Source organism: Pelodiscus sinensis, chromosome 21 (genome assembly GCF_049634645.1).
Source record: "Pelodiscus sinensis isolate JC-2024 chromosome 21, ASM4963464v1, whole genome shotgun sequence".
Taxonomy (NCBI): Eukaryota; Metazoa; Chordata; order Testudines; family Trionychidae; genus Pelodiscus; species Pelodiscus sinensis.
Genome location: NC_134731.1, coordinates 3,335,429 through 3,358,924, shown reverse-complemented (window position 1 = coordinate 3,358,924; position 23,496 = coordinate 3,335,429). Strand labels below are relative to the sequence as shown.

Here is a 23,496-nt window from a genome sequence, read left to right as displayed (position 1 = left end):
ATTGTGCAAGTGCTTGAAACAATCAAATGCAGTCCAGACAAGTAAAATTTAATCACTGCCACCTGGACTTAAAAATCTTGGGTGCTTTGTCTGACCAGATTATCTAAGGCTGAAAATTAGAATTTTCTCACTGACCTTGTGAGAGTGCCTCTAAAAGGAAAACAAAAATCAGAAGAAATAGAAGACTTATCCATCAAGGTGTGATGCTTTTTAAAAATTCTCTTGTTTTGTTCTGCAGTTGTATTTCAGAGGAAGTGACTTTGGTTAATCCTGTCAGCAGTCATCTTGAAATGATACTGTATGTGCTTATCCCTGGGGGAAAAAGAGAAAAATTGACTTCAGAGTTGGCTGTAGGGAAACTGGTGAGGATGTATTGTGGAAAACTGCTTTAGTAATTAAGTTATCAGTAGATTTCCCATAGAGACATTACTGAAGCTCCTATTAAGGGTAACAACTTTACAAATAATTTGAGAGTGTCTTAATTTCTAAGTATCTGATGAACAAATGCTGGTTATGGTTTTAACTTGTATCCAGAGCATTTTGTTATAAAACTTAACTATCCTTCATCCTAAACTATATACCTACTGATTCATGTTTTATTTGGAGATGTTAGAAGAGTAAATTTATTACAGCTGCAAAACTCTGAGTAGGTGAGTAGGTAATTGTGTAAAAGCGCAATAAAAAATTAATTTGTGTTCTTGATCATGAAAAGATTTTGGAGATACTTTTCAATGGAAAAAGCACATCCATGACTTATATCCATTATCTTGGATTAATATTAGGGATGTAACCAATCAGCATAAGCTTATCAGTTACTGTAACAGTTATATGCAGGCTCCCGCCCAGAGCCTGCTCTGCAGCTGGCTCCCCAGGAGTGGAACCAGCAGCAGGGAGCCAGCTCCTAGCGCACACTGGCTGCCGGCTCTGATACCAGGGAGCTGGCGCTGCTGTGATTTTTGCAATATGGAAATTGTATTATCCTGTGTTTTTGTGCACTCTGTGGAAAATTATGTGCTTGATGTGCATGGGCATGTAGAGGTGGGCCCTTGGGATTTCTTGACAGGATAATTATCTTATACCTATTAGCGGTAAAGATTATGTGGTTGCTTTACTCATTCACTGTAGACTTTAAGAGTATTTTTTTAAATTTTAAAGTGTTAATCCCATAGTTGTCTCGAGTAGAATGTAGTATACTCTGTATGACCTACCGATTAATATTGTACTAATAAAGGTCTATAATTTTTGAAAGTTACATTTTAGAAGATACCCAAAGGATAGTTATTTCAAGATAGACTGTTCCACCTAAATCAGTAAACCAACAGAAGCAATGGGATTTACGCTTGGTGGCTGCTGTTTTATTCCTAACTTTCCCCAATGTGAATTAATTATTGCAATAGTCTTAGAGTGTTCTGTGATAAATTATGAGATGACTTTGAGGTTGCAGTAGCTATTTTAACCCTTAATTTGTTTTGTTGGGCTAAGTTAGATTCTTAAAAAAAAAAAAAAAAGACAATTAATAGATTTAAAGGAATGTGTAATGCAATCCTTTTTAAACGACTTCCTAGTAAGAAGCTGCTTTAAGTATTTATCACATTTTAAAGAAGCAAATCTGCTGCATAATTTTTTGTCCTGAAACATTGTTTGACAAAAATGTATTTACAACAGGAATAGAGACAGTGGCTGTCATAGTTTTAAATTCTCCTAACACTCAGTATGTTTCCAGGCAGTTCATAATAGAAAACAGAAAATGTACGAACTGGTGTTGGTGAGAATCTTCCATATCTTGACTAGCAATGTGAATGGGTAACTGGTTACCTAGTAAACATCGCTCTTACTGAGTAACAGTTAACTGGTTTCCCTTGAGTGGCCCCACGCAGGGCCAGGAGTAAGCAACCAGCCACACATGGTTGGGGCTGAAGGCTCTGCAGCTGGGGGCTGTTCCAGCCGGGCTGGGGTGGTGTCTTCACCTGGGATCCTGCTCAGTCGGTTAAATGTTTGGTTAATGTAATATTTAAACTGGTTAACTGATCGGGATTTTACTGATACATCCCTGATCTTGAATTAGAATTGATCTTTAGAAAACTGTGTAATAAATACTAGTGACGGAAAATACTTTAAAAAAAAAATGTGTATAAGTGTTGATTAGTGGACTTCTAAAAGAATTTCAATCATTTGATCTCCTGGTTAGCATTTTGGGCAATCTTGGGTCTCTTTGAATGCAGTGATATGTTTGGTCACCTTGCCGGATTGCTCAACTTCTGTTTTCTTCTGCAGTCTTTTAGTTATGAATTCTACATCATAATTTGCCTCTAATGGTCAAATTCAGGTGATCGTTAAAATCTGGTACTTTTGATATCCATTAGAGGGAGAAATGGGATGTGGTAGGAGGATGCAGGTTGGAGAACTGTGACCACACAGTGAACTTGCTGTATAGTCCATTTATTTAAAAGTTGTTTTTTCTGATGGCCGGCCTTCTCTAGCTAAAACTATTTCCTATGTCGTAATTACTTTTGATATATGCAGAAGCTCTTGATCAAGCAAGCAGACTGTGGATATTAAACAGGAAGGATGATTGAGTAATATTTCATATTTATGAGGTTTGAGATTAGATCATGTGATTCATTTGGGTTTAAGAAGCACTGAAACAGGAGCGGTTCAGTATGTTCAAATACAAGGTTCTGTGAACTTTGGCATCATCATTTGGACTGATTAATGTTATTTTCTAGAAAGCAATTTTTAAGGCATGGCTTCCAATTTTCTATTTGTGTGGGGGTTCACTTTTGTGGTTCTAGTCAGCTATGTGGTCTTCTCCTACGTGGACCTAACAGTAATGGAGATGTAGTGGAGAGGAAACCAGGAGATGTATAAAATGTCTTTGGAATGAATGTTGTCTAGTATTGCATGCTTTTCATATCAAAATTAATGTGAAATTTTAAAACCATAACACCTAACTACAAGTGTTGAATTATCCCCTCAGTGGTTGTATCTAACCCATCACCTAGCACAAATTTAAACCTACTTTAATTTAAGAAAATATTTACACCCTATCACTCTAACTAGTGAGATCAGGAGTACTTCCCCAGATCTCATGGTGCGGTGAACTTCATTGGCCAAAAAGGGCTGAGTGGGAGGTCCTTCAGCTACACCTGTGGCATTCATAGATCCTGAAGAGGGATGAGGTGTTTCTTCACTCAGATGCTGCCTCTGCAGCCAACAAATGAGAAACTAGAAATGGAATTGTATCTTTTGTTTACTAAACAATGGCCTGACTCTGTAAACGTTTACTTTTGCTTGAGGTACAGGTTGAGCCTCTCTAGTCCAGCACCCTCAGGTCCTGACTGGTGCCAAACCAGAGAATTTGCCAGACCATGGGAGATCAATATTGTCTAGAAGCATTACCAACACTTACCACTGCTTACTGGGCTCTTAGAAGACATTTTGGGGTAAATTAGAGCTAAATTACACAGAACACTGAGAGCCAGGACTGGTGGCTATAAACAAACTTTGTGGGATCATGGGAAACTTGGCCACACCCATGATAAGTAAACATCTGGCTAACTAAAAATCTTGCAGGACCATGGATGTTGCTGGATCAGAGCATGCCGGACTAAAGAGGTTCCACCTATATATACTTTTCTACGAGCAGCATACTTTTTTCCAAGGTAAGAGCGAGGCTGATTAGATACTACTTAACAGATTTTAATACAGTCTGATTTCCCTTCCTTAGGAACAGATTGTTTTAAACATTATGTTGCCTAATTCCCTTTCCTGTGGTCTTCCATTAATGCATCATTGTTTCATTTAACCCTAGCCTTGAATTTCTGTTCACATTAATAATTTTTATTTAACATAAATTATAGCATGGTGATTAGTATAAAATTTTGCTGGATAAGAGCATTTGTAAATTGCACCTTATTAACTCAGTAACTGTTGCTTTGATGAAACATTACTTTTAAATTTAGCAGTTACTTTCCAGAAATGAATTAAATGATCAGTTTTAAAAATCCTGTAGAATTGGCCCAAATTGGGAAACTTGAAACCAGTGTTCCTCTTTCAGAATTGCAACAAAAATTTGTTCTTAATCACACTTTTGAACTAATATAAGATCGCAAAATGTTTCACAAGTTATTTTATTAAAATGGATTTGGTGTTTGACAGTAGTGCAGTCTATGTTCATGGAAACTTCCTCTTCATAAATCAGAATTGTGGCCTTAGTGTAGGTGGAAGTCATGTTGATGTTCCATATCTACTTATGATGGATAACACGGGGCATCTTATTTTTGACTGCAGTGAAGCTCTTTGGCTTTTGTTGTTCCTATCACTGGCTATTTTAGAGTCTATCCTGTTTTCTTCTCATGTCACCTACAATGTGAATCAAACGTGATGTGGGTGGGGGCTGTTCTGTTGGAGCTGCAGCGCCCCCTGCCTGTGGTGTGCCCCACTGAGCTGGAGCAACCCTGCCCGCAACCAGTGCAGGGCTACTCCAACCCCTGCCGGGTTAACTGCTTTCTTGACCTTTTTTTTCCCCCCATCACAGCTACTCTCATAATATACTTGCTATTTATTTGTATAATCATGGACCAGCAACCCACCTCTTTTAGGAGGATAATAATAGTTCTTTCCTAACAAGTAATTGATACTGGTTATTGATAGCTTTCTTTGATAGGATAACGAGTTTTGTGGATAAGGGAGAAGCGGTGGACGTGGTATACTTAGACTTTAGTGAGGCATTTGATATTCTTATCAATAAATGAGGCAAATACAAATTAGATGGGGCTACTATAAGGTGGGTGCATAACTGGCTGGATAACCATTCTCAGAGTAGTTATTAATGGTTCACAATCCTGCTGGAAAGGTATAACAAGTGGGGTTCTGCAGGGGTCTGTTTTGGGACTGGTTCTGTTTAATATCTTCATCAACGATTTAGATATCGGCATAGAGAGTACGCTTATTAAGTTTGCAGATGATACCAAGCTGGGAGGGGTTACAACCCCTTTGGACGATAGGGACATCATTCAAAATGATCTGGACAAATTGAAGAAATGGTCTCAGGTAAAAAGGATGATGTTTAATAAGGACAAATGCAAAGTTCTTCACTTAGGAAGGAACAATCAGTTTCACACATACAGAATGGGAAGTGACTGTCTAGAAAGGAGTATGGCAGAAAGGGATCTGGGGGTTATAGTGGACTACAAGCTAAATATGAGTCAATAGTGCGATGCTCTTACAAAAAATGCAAACATGATTCTGGGAGGCATTAACAGGAGTGCTGTGAGCAAGACATGAGAAGTCATTTTTCTGCTCTACTCTGCGCTGATTAGGCCTCAGTTGGAGTATTGTGTCCAGTTCTGGGCACCCCATTTCAAGAAAGATGTGGAAAAATTGGAGAAGGTCCAGAGAAGAGCAACAAGAATGATTAAAGGTCTAGAGAATTGACCTATGAAAAAAGACTGAAAGAATTGGGCTTGTTTAGTTTGGAAAAGAGAATATTGAGAGGGGACATGATAGCGGTTTTCAGGTATCTAAAAGGGTGTCACAAGGAGGAGGGAGAAAACATTTTCTTCCTGACCTCTTAGGATAGGACAAGAAGCAATGGGCTTAAACTGCAACAAGGGAGGTTTAGGTTGGATATTAGGAAAAAGTTCCTAACTGTTAGGGTGGTTAAACACCTGCAATAAATTGTCTAGGAATGTTGTGGAATCTCCATCTCTGGAGATATTTAAAAGCAGGTAAGATAGACAACTATCGGGTGGTCTAGACAGGACTGAGTCCTGCCATGAGGGCAGGGGACTGGATTTGATGACTTCTCGAGGTCCCTTCCAGTCCTAGTATTCTATGATTCTATGACTTTAGTCCAGTGATGTTCTACAGCTCTGATTAATTTCAGCTGGACACACTAACACACACACACAAATTCCAAATGATTTATAAATGTCTGCCTTCTTTCTCCATGTCTGCTCCTTTTCTCTCTCTATCAGTCCAGAGTGGGTACTCAGTAAGGTGGTGGGTGTTTTTTGATTGTTTGTTTGTTTTACTTCCAAATCTTTTTGCCCAAGGGAAAGTGACTGAGTCTAGGGGACTAAAATGTATCTTTAAAAAAAAAATCATACTTGTTTAGTTGTTTCAGTGCTAGGACTTCCTGCAGAACTGTGTGCCTGGTACTCACTAGTTCGTGCATGAAAGTCCCCTCTGGTGATCGTCAGTGCAGTCTACAAGAGCTCCTAATATTTTCCCCAGTTTTTCTAGAAATAGGTTTGTAGGATGGAGAGGGAATAATAGTATAGCTGAGTGGGCAGAAAGATCTTTGTTAAAGTTTGTAGTTATATTTTCAGTTATACAGGATAGTCCACATCCAGCTTCTATAGTTAGAAATAATACATCTAGTTTTATTTTTTATAAGTTATAAAAAAAAGTTTTTCAGGTCACTCAGGAGAAGGTGTCTTTGTCAGGTGGTGTTACAGATTGGTTACTTTTTGTTGTCCAAGAACAACACTTGTTGGTACCAATATGATGCGACATTACCCTTTATATCACAAAACAGGCTGAAATTTCTGTTTTTTTTAATTGTTAGTGAAATTCAGTTTTGATACTGAAATGGTAACAGTAGGTAAGATAAGGAAAGGCTTGTGTCAGGACAAGAAGGCTGCAGTTGTGGCATGTGTACTGCAGTGTTACAAACGCACATCTGTCTTAATAAATACAATCCTCATATTTGTTGCTGGTTTAAAAGGGAAATTTTGTGGGCAAAGAAGTTGTGTAAGTGAAGTTATTGTGACTAAGGGTATGTCTACGCTGCAACACTATTTCAAAATAACTATCACTATTCTGAAATAACTTAATCCGCTTCTACACAGCAGGCAGTTATTTTGAAATGGTGTCAAAATACTGTCAAGCTGGAGGACTCCTTACTCAGAGTCCTGTAACCCTCATTGTATGAGGAATAAGGGAAGTCAGAGGAGGAGTGCTCTATTTGGAAATAAGTGTTCTGTAGATGATCCCTATTTTGAAATAAGATATGCAATTAATGTAGCTCAATTTGCATAGATTATTTTGAGTTAAGCCCTAGAATGTAGACGCACCCTACATGGCTTATCTAACTTTTCTTAGGTCTTGTCTACCAGGTGAAATTTACTGCAAATAAAATATTATATGATCTCCCCATGTGGATACTCTATTTTAGTGGTATTCTGAAATAATTATGGGGATTAATTCAAGTGGTGGTTCTTTTGGAATAGTGTTCACACAGAGAACTCTTCTGCAATAGTTTACCTGAAAAATATATTGTGGTAAATTTCCCCATATAGACAAGGCCTTGGTGTAGAATCCTTTACGGAATGAAGTTTAGATTTGATTGTAGAGGCAATATAAATGTTAAAAGGAAAAGTATATAGGAGAGTGAATATTGTGGAACCATGCTGCTTTTTTAGATTTGACATTGACAGTGCCATTGCTTTCTAACTCTTCTGAGACAAGTGGAACAAACATTTTGGCATTGTGGAAACAGTGTATGCTTGCAGTATTAAATCATGTCAAGCTATTTGTACAAACATTGGTCAGACACAATTCTCTTTATTCATTTGATTCTGTGTATGCATGGATAGAATAGTTTAATGTTAAATTTGATCTTTTTGCATGTTTCTAATGACAAATTAAAACTGTCATTAAAAGTGTGTTCAAGTGGTGGGTGGTGGGGAAATGTGAATACCTTGTGAATTTTTTTAAGATTCATTTTGCATGTTGTAGTTAACAGAATTGCTATACTCAGCTTTTAGTAATTGCCCCATTGTGACTTCAGAAATTGGACTGAGAGAATTTAAATGGTCTCTTTCCAAATTCTTCAGTGAAGATTTAAATCATCTGCCTCCCCACACCCACTCCCTTCTTCCCCCATTCTTAAATAAACTATATTCCAAGTCTGAAAGTCTAAAATTGCTCCAAGTTTTCTTGCTAATGAGCTGCTCTTTCTGGGTTTCCCTGGAACTTAATTTTTGTGAATACTAATAGTCTTTTGTTTCATATATGAAGATTTCTTATTAATTGCGGTTAAAATATGGAATGATTTAACTGGATTTGATTGATATATTTTAAAGTTCTGAGTAATTGGAAAGAAAACGCAACAGCATTGTGTTGTGCGATTTCTCCCCCCTCCCCCCCGACAATATGGTACTATTCCCAGTGGTTTTCTGAGGGCCCCATATGCTTAAGACATTTCTAATTAACTGAGCAGCGTGATTATACACTATGAATAGGACATTATGTGCTTCATGGTTTGATATCTTAATAGAAATAGGAATGGCAATTCTTGTGATCATACCCTCTCTCTACAAAAAGAATGTTATCCGTAACTTAAGACTAAAGTCTTCAAGGACAGTTCAGTTTTTTTAATAGGTTTCTTGTCACAGAAAATGGAGAAAGCAGTATAAATTTATGGCATTACAATAAAAGAAAACAAGTAACTTACAATAAAATGCTAATTACAATTTTTTAAAAAATGCATTATTTTAATTTATCATGATAGCATATGTTCAAGTGCTCTGGACGTATTCATGTCATTTCTGAGATTTCAAGAACAAAGTAATATATAATCCACAACACTTATGAAAAGGATCTTAAGGTTTTTAAAAAATACATTTTATTCTTCAAAAGTGTTTTCTTAGTTGTATTATGGAATTTCCTAACATGGTTAATGCCTTATATGAATTATTGATGCTGATCTAGTAGAGAACTCAATTACATTTAAAAAAAAATTACTATAAAAGTTATATGTACTTTGAAAAGAATCCTTAGTCTCTTGTGGTTGTCTCCAACAGAATGCACATTGCAAGGTCTGGAGGGTACAAGTGGAGTATGTCTACTACAGGATAAACCAGTGTGTGCTTGGAAACCCGCCTTTTGATTGCTTCCTGAGTTAAAGCAAAGAGTGCTCTGTTTTGGAGTTGGCCTCTTCTGTTAATGTTTATGTAGCTAAATGTTCTAATTTATTGTGCAATTCTGTAATACTTAGCAGGGAAGTTTATTCTAAAACTTAGTCATCTGAAACACTGATCAAGTGGGAGCCCTTACTATCTGTTCTTGTTTGTTAAATTAAAATTCTTCGTTGCTGTTTTTCTTGGCATTTCCATCTCATGACACCATTAATAATAAGGCTGATAACTGCATGACTCTCATGTATAAAGGGATTGAGACTGGTAAAGATGAGTCTGAGTTTGTACAATCATCAGTCAGGAATCAGAATCCTAGGACTAGAAGAGATCTCAGGAGATCATTGAGTCCAACCCCGTACCCGAAGCAGGACCAACCCAAACTAAATCATCCCAGCCAGGGCTTTGTCAAGCTGGGACTTAAAAACCTCTAGGGATGGAGATTCTACCACCTCCCTAGGGAACCCATTCCAGAACGTCACCATCCTCCTAATGAAATAGTTTTTTCTAATCTCAAGTCTAGACCTTCCCCCACTGTAACTTGAGACCATTGTTCCTTGTTCTGCCATCTGTCACTGGGAACAGCTTCAGCTCCATCTTCTCTGGAACCTCTCTTCAGGAAGTTGAAGGCTGCTATCAAATCCTAACCCCCCTCGCTCTTCTTTTCTATAGACTAAATAAGCCCAAATCCCTCAGCTTCTCCTCGTAGGTCATGTGCTCCAGCCCCATAATCATTTTGGTTACCCTCTGCTGGACCCTCTCCAATGTGTCCATCTTTTCTATAGTGGGGGGCCCAGAACTGGATGCAGTACTTCAGATGTGGGCTCACCAATGCCGAATAAAGGGGAATAATAACTTCTCTGCATCTGCTGGAAATGCTCCTCGTAGTGCACCCCATATGCCGTTAGCCTTCTTGGCTACAAGGGCACACTGTTGATTCATATCCAGCTTCTCATCCACTGTAATCCCCAGGTCTTTTTCCGCTGAACTGCTATTTAGCCAGTTGGTCCCCAGCCTGTAACAGTGCTTGGGATTCTTCCATCCCAAGTGCTGGATTCGGTACTTGTCCTTGTTGAACCATGGAGTTTTAGGAGATGTATTATAGCCATAGTCCAACTGTGATATTCTGTTTGTTGTTTTGGGAAGATAATGGATCTGACTTTTACCTACTTCGATATTTTTAAACTGATTTTTACTGTTTCTATTTCCTTTTCCATATATTTTTCACCACTGCAATTCAGAACCTGACAGTTGCAAATCTATCCTCTGTTCCTTGCCTTCCACTAATCACAGCCTGGGTGCAGTTTAATGAACCTACTAACTTGCATGACAGTGGCCTTAACTCCAAATAGCAGTCTGGCTTTGCAAGCTTCCAGATTGTGATTGACAGCGGAGAAAGGAGTGGCAATCTAGGTCTTGTTTCGCTCTCTCTTCTGTGGAGGACTTGGGAGATCTCAGCATGCAAATCCAGGAATGCTACAGTCACTGTTCTTGGGCCCAAACATGCATTATAGTGTGCTCCCATCTGTAAATGCTTGTTTCTCAGCACCAGAGCTAGTGTTCCACTGTCTGCAGCTGCTTTATGAATGACATCAGCAGTCTGGGCTTTTTTCCACTATGTCCATCAACAAACTCAAGGATATCCTCATTGTGATCCTATGTGTTTCAATAGTTCCTACAGATCTACAAATACAATCATGTGACCTGTATTAGCACTATTATCATGAATATTAGTAAGTCTGTGGGCTCCATTCTTCTGGCAGAGGATAAAAATCATCATGTAGGTTTGTGGATTTTTTTAAAAAATAATGAAAATTATGGAATGTGGGAGATGTTCCAGGATGGAACAAATTGCACCCCTAGAATTTGACCTCTAGTTCCCAAAAATTATAGATTGAATCCTTGCTATCTCACAAAACACTGACAATATCCTGGAAGCCATTGTGCCAGATGGTGGTACATGACACACTTGGATAATCTACCCATGATGCACTGTGCTTTATATCCATGCAAAAGTACTCCTGGTTAGTATGTGCATCGCTGATGCAATCAGCCAAGTATGCAAATGCACTGATGTACAGTGGTTGTATGATGATGAAAATGTTATGGGCCAAAGTTTTTGGAGAAGACATGGTCTCTATTCTCCATTTCCCAGCTTGCTTGTGGCCTGAATTACCCCTTCTAATACCATTTCTGCTATTTTTTTCTCTAGTCTCTTCCCTCCCTCTCAAGTTTGAGCTGTAAAGCTATTATTATTGTCAAAAATGGAAGTTGGCACGTTTTTAGTTCACACTGAGGAAGTCACTGGAAAAAACAAATGACTGGGCATTTTCACATATACAGTATTAAGTTTCTAAAGTTGCTGATGTTTCTCTGGAGTCAGAACACCAGTGGTGTGTTAGAGAGGGTAATCATGTCTCTTTTGTGCTCTAGCCCCTATTTCTTCTACTCTCAATCTGAGACTCAGATTCTGTTCCCCTAATAAAAATAGCATCTTTGCATGTCATTGTCCAACCAATAGAAACAAGATGTGCTGCCTGTAGGTTTTCACACAGGATTTTGTTTGTCATTTCCTTTTTTGTTTTCCTGCATCCTTTAAATGTGGTCAAATTAAATATTTTTTAATAAAGTTACTAAACAGAAATTTAAACATTCATTTTTCCCATTTATGCTGTTTGTTACACAAAGATTTCACTTAGCTAAGATTCTGAATGGAGACTATTTACTTCCCTGTGATAAGTCAGTTTGTGGTCAGGTTTCACTTGCATTTTGTTAGATTATTGCTTCATGTGCATGTCTAGTGTGCTGCAATGTTTGAGTTGTCAAAGCTATTCTAGAATGTCTACCTAGCTCTTTTAAATATTTGGATTTTAAAAAATAGATTCAGCTTTATTGAAATTTGTTGTCAAACCCCCAAATATCCCTTGAATTCAACTTTAAGGCTCATTAGCCACCCACAATCAGGAAACATAGACAAGTGTTCAAGGATTTTATTTCTCAATTGTGCCCTCAAGTGTGGATTAAAGTAGCATTTAGAAGCATGATCACTTTCTCATTTTTTTTCCTGCTATGTTAAATACTTAACACTTTTGTGTAATACTGTGAAAGACTAAAGATACACATTGACAAATATGTTTCATGCAAACAGGCTGAAAAGGCACATTACAGTTATGCTGTTGGACAAAAGAGTAGTACTAAAGAAAAAGTGTTTTGTATTTAAATAAGACTGTAGAGACCATATGTAAGAGTACTGAGATTAGTTGTTCATGGTGTCTTATGTTGCTAAACAGATGGAGTTTTTTCAACATGTGTACCTTCCTCCTTGGACGCAAGTGATAATAACTGAGTTTTTTAATAATCATAGCTATTTGGATATCCAGTAGCGATGAGAATTCCTGAGCCTGCTTGACTGATTTTTGAATTGTATTTAGACAGATTCTTGGTGATGGATGGATGTTTAAGTGCTAATTCTTCAAAAAGAAAAGTGCTGGTTCTTCCTACAAGCAGTAAGACTACAACACTTGGGAGCACCCCGCAGTTCTGTAGTCCACAGTGGAGAGACAGAGATTGCTAACAAGGCTGCCACTTTTAAAGCTGCCTTTTATGCATACCTGTCTGCTAAACTGAGCCTGCCAACATGCCATTCAATGGTGGTAATTTCTTATGGTATATCTACACTATGCAGTTTTTAGTGACAATACTGTGTCAACACAGCCCTGTTGCTAAAAGCCAGTTTGTGAAAATGGTGACGAAATATCCCCTACAAGCAATTTTAACTTTGTCAGTAGACAAAGTAGTATTCACATTTTCACTTGCCACAGCAAAACTCTCATTTATAGGGGGGGGGGGGATGAGATTGGGGAGAGGGAATTAAGCACCCAAGTGCAGTGATACACACCTTTAGGGTCTAATAGAACTGGTGAATGATAGTGAATACTGGGCCATCTGGCTTCACACTCCAAAAGGAAGTACAGAACCATTCATATACATTTTTAAAAAAAGGGTCCCAAAGAAAAAAGGTGAATTTAGTAGGGATGTTAGTATGTAATTGTGAATAGTTATATAATTGCATCAAATTTTAGTGGTTACATGACTAATTGAGAGTCCCAAGGGTGGGACTGGCAGCCAGTGTGTTTCTGGCCCCACTCCTGGGCTGTGTCCAGACTCAGGGTTTTTTTTCGAAAAAAGTAGCCTTTTTTCGAAAAAACTTCACCTGCGTCTAGACTGCAGCCGCGTTCTTTCGAAATTAAATCGAAAGAATGTGGCTTTTCTTTCGACGGTGGTAAACCTAATTCCACGAGGAAGAACACCTTCTTTCGAAAGAGCTCTTTCGAAAGAAGGCGTTCTTGAAAGCAAACAGGCTTTTTAGAAAGAGAGCATCCAGACTCACTGGGTGCTTTCTTTCGAAAAAGCGGCTTGCTTTTTCGAAATTCCGCGTGCAGTCTAGACGCTCTCTTTCGAAAGAGCCTCTTTCGAAAGAGGCTTGCAGTCTAGACATAGCCCTGGGGAGCCCCCTGTTATCTTCTGCTGCTGCCTCTCTATCAGAGGCAGCAGCACTGGTTTGCGGGGGGAGCCAGTTTGAAACCCAGCTCCCCGTGCAGACTGGTTTCCACCTGCTGCCCCATGCTATTGCCTCTGATAGGGAGGCAGCAGTATGGGGAGGCAGTAGCCCCTGTCGGGGGGGGGGGGTGTCCGAGCTTCCCGCAGACTGGCTGCTGCCAGAGAGCAGTCTCCCCACCATGCTGCTGCCTCTCTTAAAGGCAGCAGCATAGGGGAGCAGGCAGCTCCACAAAGCCATTGCCTCCTCCACCGCTGTCTGATACAGAGACAGCAAGATGTGGGGGGGATACAAATTGTGAGTAATTACACGATTAACCGAGAAGCCTAGGCTTATCAGTTAATTTTGTCAATCGCCTACATGTTGACATCCCTAGAATTTCATTTAACTGTTTGGCTATATAAGTTATTATAGTTACAACTCTCTTCGTATCTTTAAGTGACCTATTTAAAAAGTAAAATCTTTCATATTAAATTGGTGTCTGTTAAAATGATATATTTTGACAACACAATTCTCAAGCCATTTTGTAGTTAATGCTGACCCCTCTGTTTTTGAGCTCATTTAAAAACAGCTCACAGGATTTAAATTAGAGCAGCCTATTGAATAAATGTATTGGGTGCACAGGGAAGCTTTTACTGGTAATGGTTGTTTTGCTTAGGAGACTATGGCTATAATGTGTTGGAAGTACATCTGGTGCTTTATTGCTTATCGGTGTTCTTTTTTTTTTCCTTTAGGCAGTTTCCTAGAAACATGATTGCTTGCTGGTGTTGATCTCTCAGCTTTGTGAATACTCCTTCTCTGATAATGTCAAGTTCGGGCTATCCTCCTAATCAAGGAGCGTTCAGCACAGAACAGAGTCGTTATCCTACTCACTCTGTCCAGTACACCTTCCCTAGCACTCGACATCAGCAGGTAAGGCGCAAGACACTCTACAGATTACAACCTGAACCTGTCATTCAGGTATATGTTCATGCCAAAGGAATATTTTTACCTACTTAATCCTAGGCCAAGGAAGTTTAGCAAAAACAATATTTCAATGTTCTGTACCTAGTTAAAACTCGTGAGGGGGATTTACCAGTTATGTCCGGTCTTCCTTTCATGGAGTTTGGTCAGTACACTTTGTTTAATTAGAAATATTAACCTTAATGTGGAATATAGTTTTAAATGTTTCAGGCCATGTTTTGATAGTTTATCTAAAAGGTGTCCTTTCCCGCATTATATTGCTCCTTAACTCCATAATGAGGTATTGATTCAAAGGGATTTGAGTTTATCCTTCCTTTCTGTAGCAATAGAGTTCCTGTGCTTTGGTGAGTAGCAAGGTTGTTATGATGGTATATTAGTAGTAGTCTACCAAAACACTAAAACTGTGCCGGCATTATAAGTAAAATGTTCAGATTGTAAGTTATGTGCCTACTTCCTATTTTCATTTCTGTAAATCCCCTCAAGAAAAATATTATCTGTTTCAGTGTTTAGTTTGTCTTAGTGTGAAAAGTGAGTAGAGTAGCAATATATATTTGGCAGATAGAAAATTTTCTCTCTAAAATAAGGCAGTCTTTTTTTGATTCTCACTTCCTCTGGTTTTATTTTTAATGTTGAAAACTCAGATGTAAATATATGTAAACCAGAGAGGAATGAAAGAGGAGACATTTTGACCACTGCGCAAAGCTGCTGCCAATTTTGGTTTGCTAAATAGTTGATCAAAAAAGTTTCTTTTCTACATTAGATTTTAGAAACTGTATATATTTTCTGTTTGTTGGCTTGACTCTCTTGGAATAAATCAAGATTTAAATGTTTGTTGAGTATAATACCATATATTCTTTAATATAATTTTTATATATTTGTGGTGGGTTTTGTCCTAAGTGAAACACACTGTCCCTGATGAACTCATTGACAATTTTCTTCTTTGGTCTTACTTTTAATTTACTAATGTTTAATTACTAGATTAGGTGTAACCAACTTGGAGAGAGGCTGAATTTCTGTGCAATGGATGCTCTAGTTTTCCAAAATGTGCAAAGATGAATTTTTGACAAATCTAGCAACATTTTCTGGGTTAAAAAGTGACCTGTCAAATGCTATGGTTCCTACAAGTGCCATAGGAGGTCAATCACAAGAAGGATGGGAACTTCTCTACACGGGGCCCAGGAGCTTTCCATAAGAGCTAATCATTGCCTCTCTCTTCCTCCCCTCTAAGGACATCAGGCTAGATCCCTAGCTGTACCAGAGCAATATCTGGTACACCTAGATTAGGGATGTGACTGGGTAACTTGTTACCCAGTAAGCATCAGTGTTACTGGGTAATGCTTATGGGGTAATGATTAACTGGTTCCCTTACGGGGTAATGAGTAACTGGTTCCCTGGGAGCAGCAAGGATGTTAAGAGGTGGGTAATTGGCTAATTGTGTAGTTGATACAATTTGTATCGACTACATGAGTCAATAAGGGAAGGCACACTGTCTTTGCTTGCGCTCGGTCCAGGAGCTGCCCCTGCTGCGTCTCTGCAGTTTAAATGTAGTAGGAGCTGGGTGTATGTCGCCACGGACAGGGGCTGCTTTGTGGCAGCCTCACTTGATACAGAGGCAGCAAGGATGGGGGGAAATGTGAGCAGTCGAGTAGTTGACTTGACTAGTTGCTTACATCCCTACCCTGCAGCAAGTGGAAGGCTGCTCCAGCCCTTCCAGGTGCCTGTGAGAGCCCTGTGGGCTGAGAACTGCTCCAGTCAGGCTAGAGCGATCCTCCACCTGGGATCCCGCTTAGTTGGCTAACTAGCTAAACATTAGGTTAACCTAACATTTAATCGTTTAACTGATTAATCGGGATTTTTCATACCTAACCTGGATGTATGGAGAGTAATGTGGGTTTACAATTTTACTTTCCCACTCTCCCGCCTCCTTCTAGCTATCAAGTGACAGCAGGAGACAAACTGCCCTTTGGAGCAGGTTGTTCAACTTGGGGCAGCTCTAGCTTGTGCCCATGAATAAGTCTCTTGCTGACTAGGCTTACCATAATAGATTGCACTCTGGCCTTGTCCTCATTCACCTCAAACCTGCCCTAGAATGCCCCCTATGCCACGTTAGCTAGGAAAGACTGTTGTAGGGTTTTCTATGCCGGGATTCCCTTTCACTAGGGAAATCCTGAGCTGCTGCCATTATAGAATCATAGAACTCTAGAACTGGAAGGGGCCCTTGAGAGGTCATTGAGTCCAGTCCCCTGCCCTCACAGCAGGACCCAGTACTGTCTCGACCATCCCTGATAGTTGTCTGTTTAACCTGCTCTTAAATATCTCCTGAGATGGAGATTCCACAACATCCCTAGGCAATTTATTCCAATGTTTAACCACCCTGACAGGTAGGAAGTTTTTCTTAATGTCCAACCTAAACCTCCCTTGCTGCGATGTAAGCCCATGGTTTCTTGTCCTATCCTCAGAGGCCAAGAAGAACAATTTTTCTCCCTTCTCCTTGTGATACCCTTTTAGACACCTGAAGACCGCTATCATGTCCCCTCTCAGTCTTCTCGTTTCCAAACTAAACAAGCCCATTTCTTTCAGTCTTCCTTCATAGATCATGTTCTCTAGACCTTTAATCATTCTTATTGCTCTTCTCTGGACCTTCTCCAATTTCTCCACATCTTTCCCGAAATGTGGTGCCCAGAACTGGACACAGTACTCTAATTGAGGCCTGATCAGCACAGATTAGAGCAGAAGAATGACTTTTTCTGTCTTGCTCACAACACTCCTGTTAATGCATCCCAGAATCGTGTTTGCTTTTTTTTACAACAGCATCACACTATTGACTCATATTTAGCTTGTGGTCCACCATGACCCCAGATCACTTTCAGCAGTACTCCTTTCTAGACAGTCACTTCCCATTCTGTTTGTGTGAAACCGATCCTTCCCAAGTGGAGTACTTTGCATTTGTCCTTATTAAACTTCATTCTATTTACCTCAGACCATTTCTCCAGATCATTTTGAATTATGGAACTTTATGTTCATGTTGCATCACTAGAGTGATGCAAAAGAGAGTCAAGAAGGATTGAAGATTTGGCCTTTGGTCACTGACGGTGAATAGGATACATTTCTTTGCTTATGAGCTGGTTGATAGAGTTGTTGAGGGTTATTTTGCATGTTCAGAGTTAATGTTCATTGCATTTTAAATAGAATGGAAATATGTAAAAAGACCCAGTTAGAAGAAATGCTTTTGCTTAGATTAATGACTCCTAGACCTCCCATTGATTGTAAACTCTGAATTGCATCTTTTGCCTGTTCTATATTGTGCTGAATGTGGTAATATATTTCACAATATCTTGAGCTGCAAATACAGGAAACGGATACCCCAGAGGCAACCCCCTCAAAAAAAAAACCCATAATGTCACTTGTGATTTGGGTTCATGAAGGTAAATTGGGGGGGGGGGGTGTTATTCTGTTGCATGTTTCATGGTATTGTCATTGAATTTGGTTAAGAATTGCTGGTGATGTGTCTTTAGTAGCAAACATTTAGCTTCTAAAAGATTAAAAATCTTACATTCTGATATTTGTATTTTAAAACCTGTTTGAAACACCAAATTTCAATGGTTGCCGGAGGATCTTCAAAAATGGAGAAGTTGTGTGGTAACTGGACAGTTTAAAGCCCTCTGTATGTTGAGTTCTGATACTTCAATGGATAATATTCTGTATTCATGATGTAGCATTGGGGAAGTAAAACTTTCTTTTCAGTCATGTCTAAAACAATGTTTTAAAAAGTATACTGTTAATGAGAATATCTGCACTGCATCTTTGCAACTGTTTCCCATGTGATTGTTGCAGCTAATCTCTCCTGAACAACTGGAGCTAGATATTAATGTCATGCCATTTGCAAGTTGTGATCCCAAGCTTTCCGATAGCACAGAGCTTTCGTTTATCATAATCTCTGCGTTTAATTCTGTGTCAAACTTTTAGTTAACAAAGCTCTTCTGGCACTTTTCCAGGACTGAGCATATGGAGTCCTGGACCTATAACAGGTCTAATTTAGTCCCTGTAGTTGTCTGCCAGTGTGTAGCTGCAATCATTTTCTCCTAGATAGGTTTGAATATAGTCACTGAGAATGAATGTGAATTTCACTCTCGTTATTTCCTTTATATTACCGCCAATTCAGGCCACCTTTCTTTTGGCTCCAAATTAGTTTGCAGTTTCTGTTATGACTGTGAACAGTGGATTTTGTGATTACACTTTGCCAATATATATTTTTTTGGAGATCCAAAAATAATTTGTTAAACCTTACATTTAAGACTTAACTGTTGGCTTGAAGCAGGGCTGTGGTAATCTGGTCTTGATTTGCAAGAATTATTCAGAAACCATGATTTCTTAATCATATGTGATGTACCTTTTGAATTTTCATTCTTGCTTACATGTCAGGATTATTTTTCATTTAGGAGTTTGCAGTTCCCGATTATCGTTCTCCTCATCTGGAAGTCACTCAGGCAACCCAGCTCTTACAGCAGCAGCAGCAGCAGCAACTTCGTCGACGGCCTTCCTTGCTTTCTGAGTTCCATCCTGGCTCTGACAGGTAAGGGCATTCTTTATTTCTTTTAGATACAAGTGAAATCAGTTGTGATTTGATCCAAACTTTATAAAAAGGTATATATTAATCATTAAAAAGTCTGCTTCCACAGTTTTTGATTAAGGACTTGGGTTTATAAAACACAGGGTTCTCCAGTAACTAACAGTGTTAGTGTTAGTTGTAATGGTATTTGACAATATTTTATAATAGTCTTTTTTAAAACCAGTTTTAAAACTTGCCAGCCCACTTGGTTTAAATAAGATGTTTGTTTTCCGAGTTAGGAAATGACACTTGTGCTTCACTTCCCTTCTCCTCTCCCAACAACTTTCTTAGCAAGCAACTGAGAACCCTCATGCACATCAAACTTGTTGTTTAGAAATATTTTGGCCATATGTGTGTAATGTTTGTTTTTTTGAGATACAGTGACAAGTGATGTTATACAGCACAATTAAAGCATCATCACAGTGTGAATATTATCCATCATGTTTCCTAGATTTCACTGGGATAAAATTCATACACTTGAATATTCAGCAGAGGGTATTTGTCTGTCTAGGTAAGTAAGAAGCAGCAGAGCTAGTTGGGTGGTTTCATTTGTCATAACAGTATACAATATGTAAATGTGGTGCAAAAGTGCAAGCAGTTGGTGATTTTTTTAAATGAAAGAATAAAACAGTTTAATCACTTGAGAGTTCAGAGTTAAATGTTCTTGGAACTGTTTTTCAAGTTTGTTCATTAAACCAGTCCTGCTTTTGTATGGTAAATGGATATGACTGCTGTCCTGGCTCCAGCATGTGAATAGTGAAGAGCTATAGTTGGCTGTTAGTCATGAGAACTGGTGTCCTTTTTTTTTTTTTTTTTAATAAAATTGGTTTGTGTTAAATCAACTAAATATGCTTTGTGTGGATGTAACTTAAATTGGTAAATGCCAGCTAAATACTGATTAACATTTATTAAACAATTGTATTTAACTGGATATACAAGTAAGCAATGTGCAGTGTGCTTTGAATATCAAACTTGGAAATAATCATAAAGATTAATTCAGCCACAGATCTGAATGAGATTTTAATAATCTGAATACATTTTAGATACTGGGAGTGCCTAACAGTATGTAGGGGGAAGTTAAGTATTGTGATTGTTTTGCTTATTTATTGGTATATCACATTCTGATGCACAGAGTTATCATAGTCCTTGCAGTGAGATGAATCTGTACTCCTTCTGCCTTGTTCTTTATGCTACTTAAAATGTAGTGTTGTTGCTCATGGCTCACTCTGATCACCGATCAGAAGTGGTATATGATGATCATTACTCGAGTGATATTTAGTATTTAAAATAAATGAATAGTTCTATGAAGCTGAATGCTAAATTGGAATATTCTCAGAAATAATTCCCAGATACTGGGACTGAGATAAATTTGTCTTCATCTTGCATTTTACAAAGAAGATAGCTGGGTTTGGTTTAGTAACATCTTAAGTACCAGAGTGATTTGATAACCTAACAGCAGGTAATAAGACAAAAAACTGCTGTAAAGAGCTCTTTCACTAGTGTTGGCAAAATACAGGAAGCTACTGTCCTCTCTTTGAAAAATCTTCTAAGAAGGTGTTGAAGCATGTTATCTTATTGACATCCTGTGTAATTCACTGCAAAGAAGCTATGAAAAAATGAGTAGGAAGAGTCACCAAATGACTTCCCAGCCCCCAAAATAGATGATAGTGCTCTACTGACAAGTATTTGAATTTGAGTCTGATGCAAACCCAGTTCCAAGTAACTTAATTTACTAATTTAGATACTACTTATGTGTACTTAAAATTTCTTCAGAAATGTTGCATAATTCTATGGAATGCAATACTAAACTTAATGATGTGAAGTCTTTTGAATGCTCTTTCTTGAGCCATATCTTTTTTCTGAAATACTTGTTGTAATGACATAAGTATTTGTCATTTTGTGGCCTCCTGTCAAGTGATGGGCATTTAAATGGTATCTTTGTGGGGTTCAACTCACTTTTAGGCAAAATTCATTTTAAAAATAAAAGCCAATGTTCTGTAACATACCACTTTAAGCTTTTGCCCTTTTCACCATCTAGGAAGAGTTAGTGACACACTCTTCCTGATAGACTTGAAAAGGAATACAACCACCAAATAATGCCCTATATAGAGTTTTTGGTATAGATGTATATTTTTCATTTAAATATTTTTACAATCTCTTTTTTTTTTAAATGTTCTTTAGGCCTCAGGAAAGGAGAACTGGTTATGAACAGCAATTTCACCCTGGTCCATCACAGACTGATCACGATGCATTGGAATCTAAGCGACCACGTCTTGAACAAGTTTCAGATTCCCATTTTCAGCGTGTTAGTGCTGCTACTGTCCTGCCTTTAGTACATCCTCTACAGGAGGGATTGCGATCTGCAGATATTAAGAAGGTAAACACAGTGTTTGTTGTAATACTGAAGGTCTGTCTTGCTTGTTGTGTTTTGAAAATTGATTGGGTGATTATTTTAAAGATTGTTGTGGATGAAAATAGTATTAACTTAAAAATTGTATCAACAAACCATTTCTGTGGTGAGTATTTGGATATTGACTGCTCACTAAGTAGAAACCTGTTTTGTTCACGGAGCATAATGTCAAGTTATAGTAGTATGTTGTGACAAAGTGGGGATTTTATTCACCTTATGTTGTTTGTGAGTGCTGCTATCATATAGTAACCTTGTGTGTGTCTGTTTCCCTGGGCAGTGCACCACTGCCAAGATGGTGATGGGAATTTTGTGTGATAGTCTCCCCAGGAATGCAGTGGCTGATGCCCATTGTAACCAGAGCCTAAGAGCGGGTGCGACCAAGTGATGCCTTTTGCCTGGGAAGCAGGACAAAGGTTGGAGGGCTGGGACCAGGAGCTTGGGAGTGAGTCGGTCTCTGTTGGCTTGGGAGGGTCCCTGGCTCTGGGCCCCTCCCCCAAAGATGGATTGCACTGACTGCTTCTGGTTACTGCACTGACAAGTCTGTTCTACACTATTTCCCTGTTGCCTAATAAACCTTCTGTTCTGCTCCTGGCTGAGTGTCACATCTGACTGCGGATGGGGGTGCAGGATTGGTGACTCCCTCACACCTTGGTGACATATGTTCACTAGCTATGTTTTGGAGTAGTAAAAAACCATCCTAGTAAGTTGCATAATATGCTTGAAAGTTTCCTTGTTTTTAGTACAGAATGTTGGAACACTCAACTTATAGCTGACACTCAGGTTTAATTTTTTTTTAATTGCTTCAGCTATCCTATCTGTAGGCTTCTGTTGGAAAAGTATTAGTGTAGCGATCTCTCCTCTACTCCTAAACTGCCAGCAGATGGTTACAGAACAGCTGAAATGTCATCTAGGAGTTGCAGAGAACCCCTGATTTTTTGTTGATTTTAAATGAATTGTTGGGATGCAACATCTTTCAGGATCAGGCCCAAAGTATTCTTTAATTTTCCCTCTGCAAACCTCCAAAATACATCCTTGTATTTGGAAATATAATAGGCCTAGAATGTAGTCAGTTTATTTAAATGAAAAATGTTACCCTTTTGTGACTTTTTGCATGGGAGACTGAGAGGCAGAGTTGCCCACTGATTATGGGGTTGGGGCTCAGGACGCCTAGGCTTTATTTCTGGCTTTGCCGCTATTTGGCAATTCACTTAAACCTCTCTCTGCCTCTGATTCCCCTCCCACTGAATGTCATATCAGCTTGGATTCTTCACGGTTATGCGCTGTGGGCTCTGCAATATAAAGCTTTTACTGCAGAGCCTGCAGCTCAGCAGACTCCTCCGTAGCGGGACAAACCGTCCTGAGTCCTGGCCCTGCTCTCATGAAGCCAGTTGCTCTGTGGGCCCTACACTACAAGCTTTATACTGTACTGCAAAGCCTGTAGCACCGGGTGGGATCCAGTGCATGCTGGAAGCTGGCTTTTAAGCCAGCTCCCAAAGTGCACTGTTTCCCACCTGCAACCCTGCTCCCAGGGAGCCGGTATGTAACCGTTACAGGCAACCAATGAATTCGTGCTTATTGGTTAACTGTTTCAGTGGTTACACAATTACACCCCAACTGCATACTATCATAATGCAAATAATACATAATATAAACATATTACTTGAACAATCTTAGGTTTTCGTTCCCCTCTTTCACAGTGGAAATAAATCTTTGCATCAATGAAGAATAACATATTTTCATAATAGATAATCTGCCTTTCCCTGTAGGAGTAAGAGTTCCCTTTTTGCAAAAAGTATTGTGAGAAAACGTGACTACTGAGATTTTAACTCCTGACACTCAAACTGTGTTTAGAAGAGAACAACATTTTGTGCTAGCTAGAGCAAGGAATTGTAAATCAGGTTACAGGAGTTCTGCGTCTGACTGTGCCAATGACTTGCTTAGATCTACACAAGTTATTTAACTTTTGTGCCTAAATTTTTCCCTCTATACCAAGCTACCTACTGGATGTTATAGGTTTTTTTAATCCCTAGCTGAA

At 38.8% G+C, this 23,496-nt stretch overlaps 1 protein-coding gene across 18 annotated transcripts in view; it reads left to right on the top strand.

Moving 5' to 3' along the window:
• Positions 1–23,496, top strand: part of NCOR1 (nuclear receptor corepressor 1) — a 112,991-nt gene that overhangs the window by 4,065 nt on the left and 85,430 nt on the right. For 9 of the 18 annotated variants that reach the window (XM_075904320.1, XM_075904324.1, XM_075904330.1 and 6 more), the window contains exons 2-5: positions 14,214–14,391; positions 18,882–19,015; positions 19,503–19,562; positions 21,233–21,428. In XM_075904320.1, the coding sequence (XP_075760435.1) occupies positions 14,284–14,391; positions 18,882–19,015; positions 19,503–19,562; positions 21,233–21,428 (498 nt within the window). In that variant the 5' untranslated portion in view covers positions 14,214–14,283. Of the gene's footprint in view, positions 1–3,573; positions 3,663–12,360; positions 12,575–14,213; positions 14,392–18,881; positions 19,016–19,502; positions 19,563–21,232; positions 21,429–23,496 lie in introns of those variants that run through there. The other 9 variants (XM_075904334.1, XM_075904331.1, XM_075904327.1 and 6 more) reach the window with 3 other exon arrangements.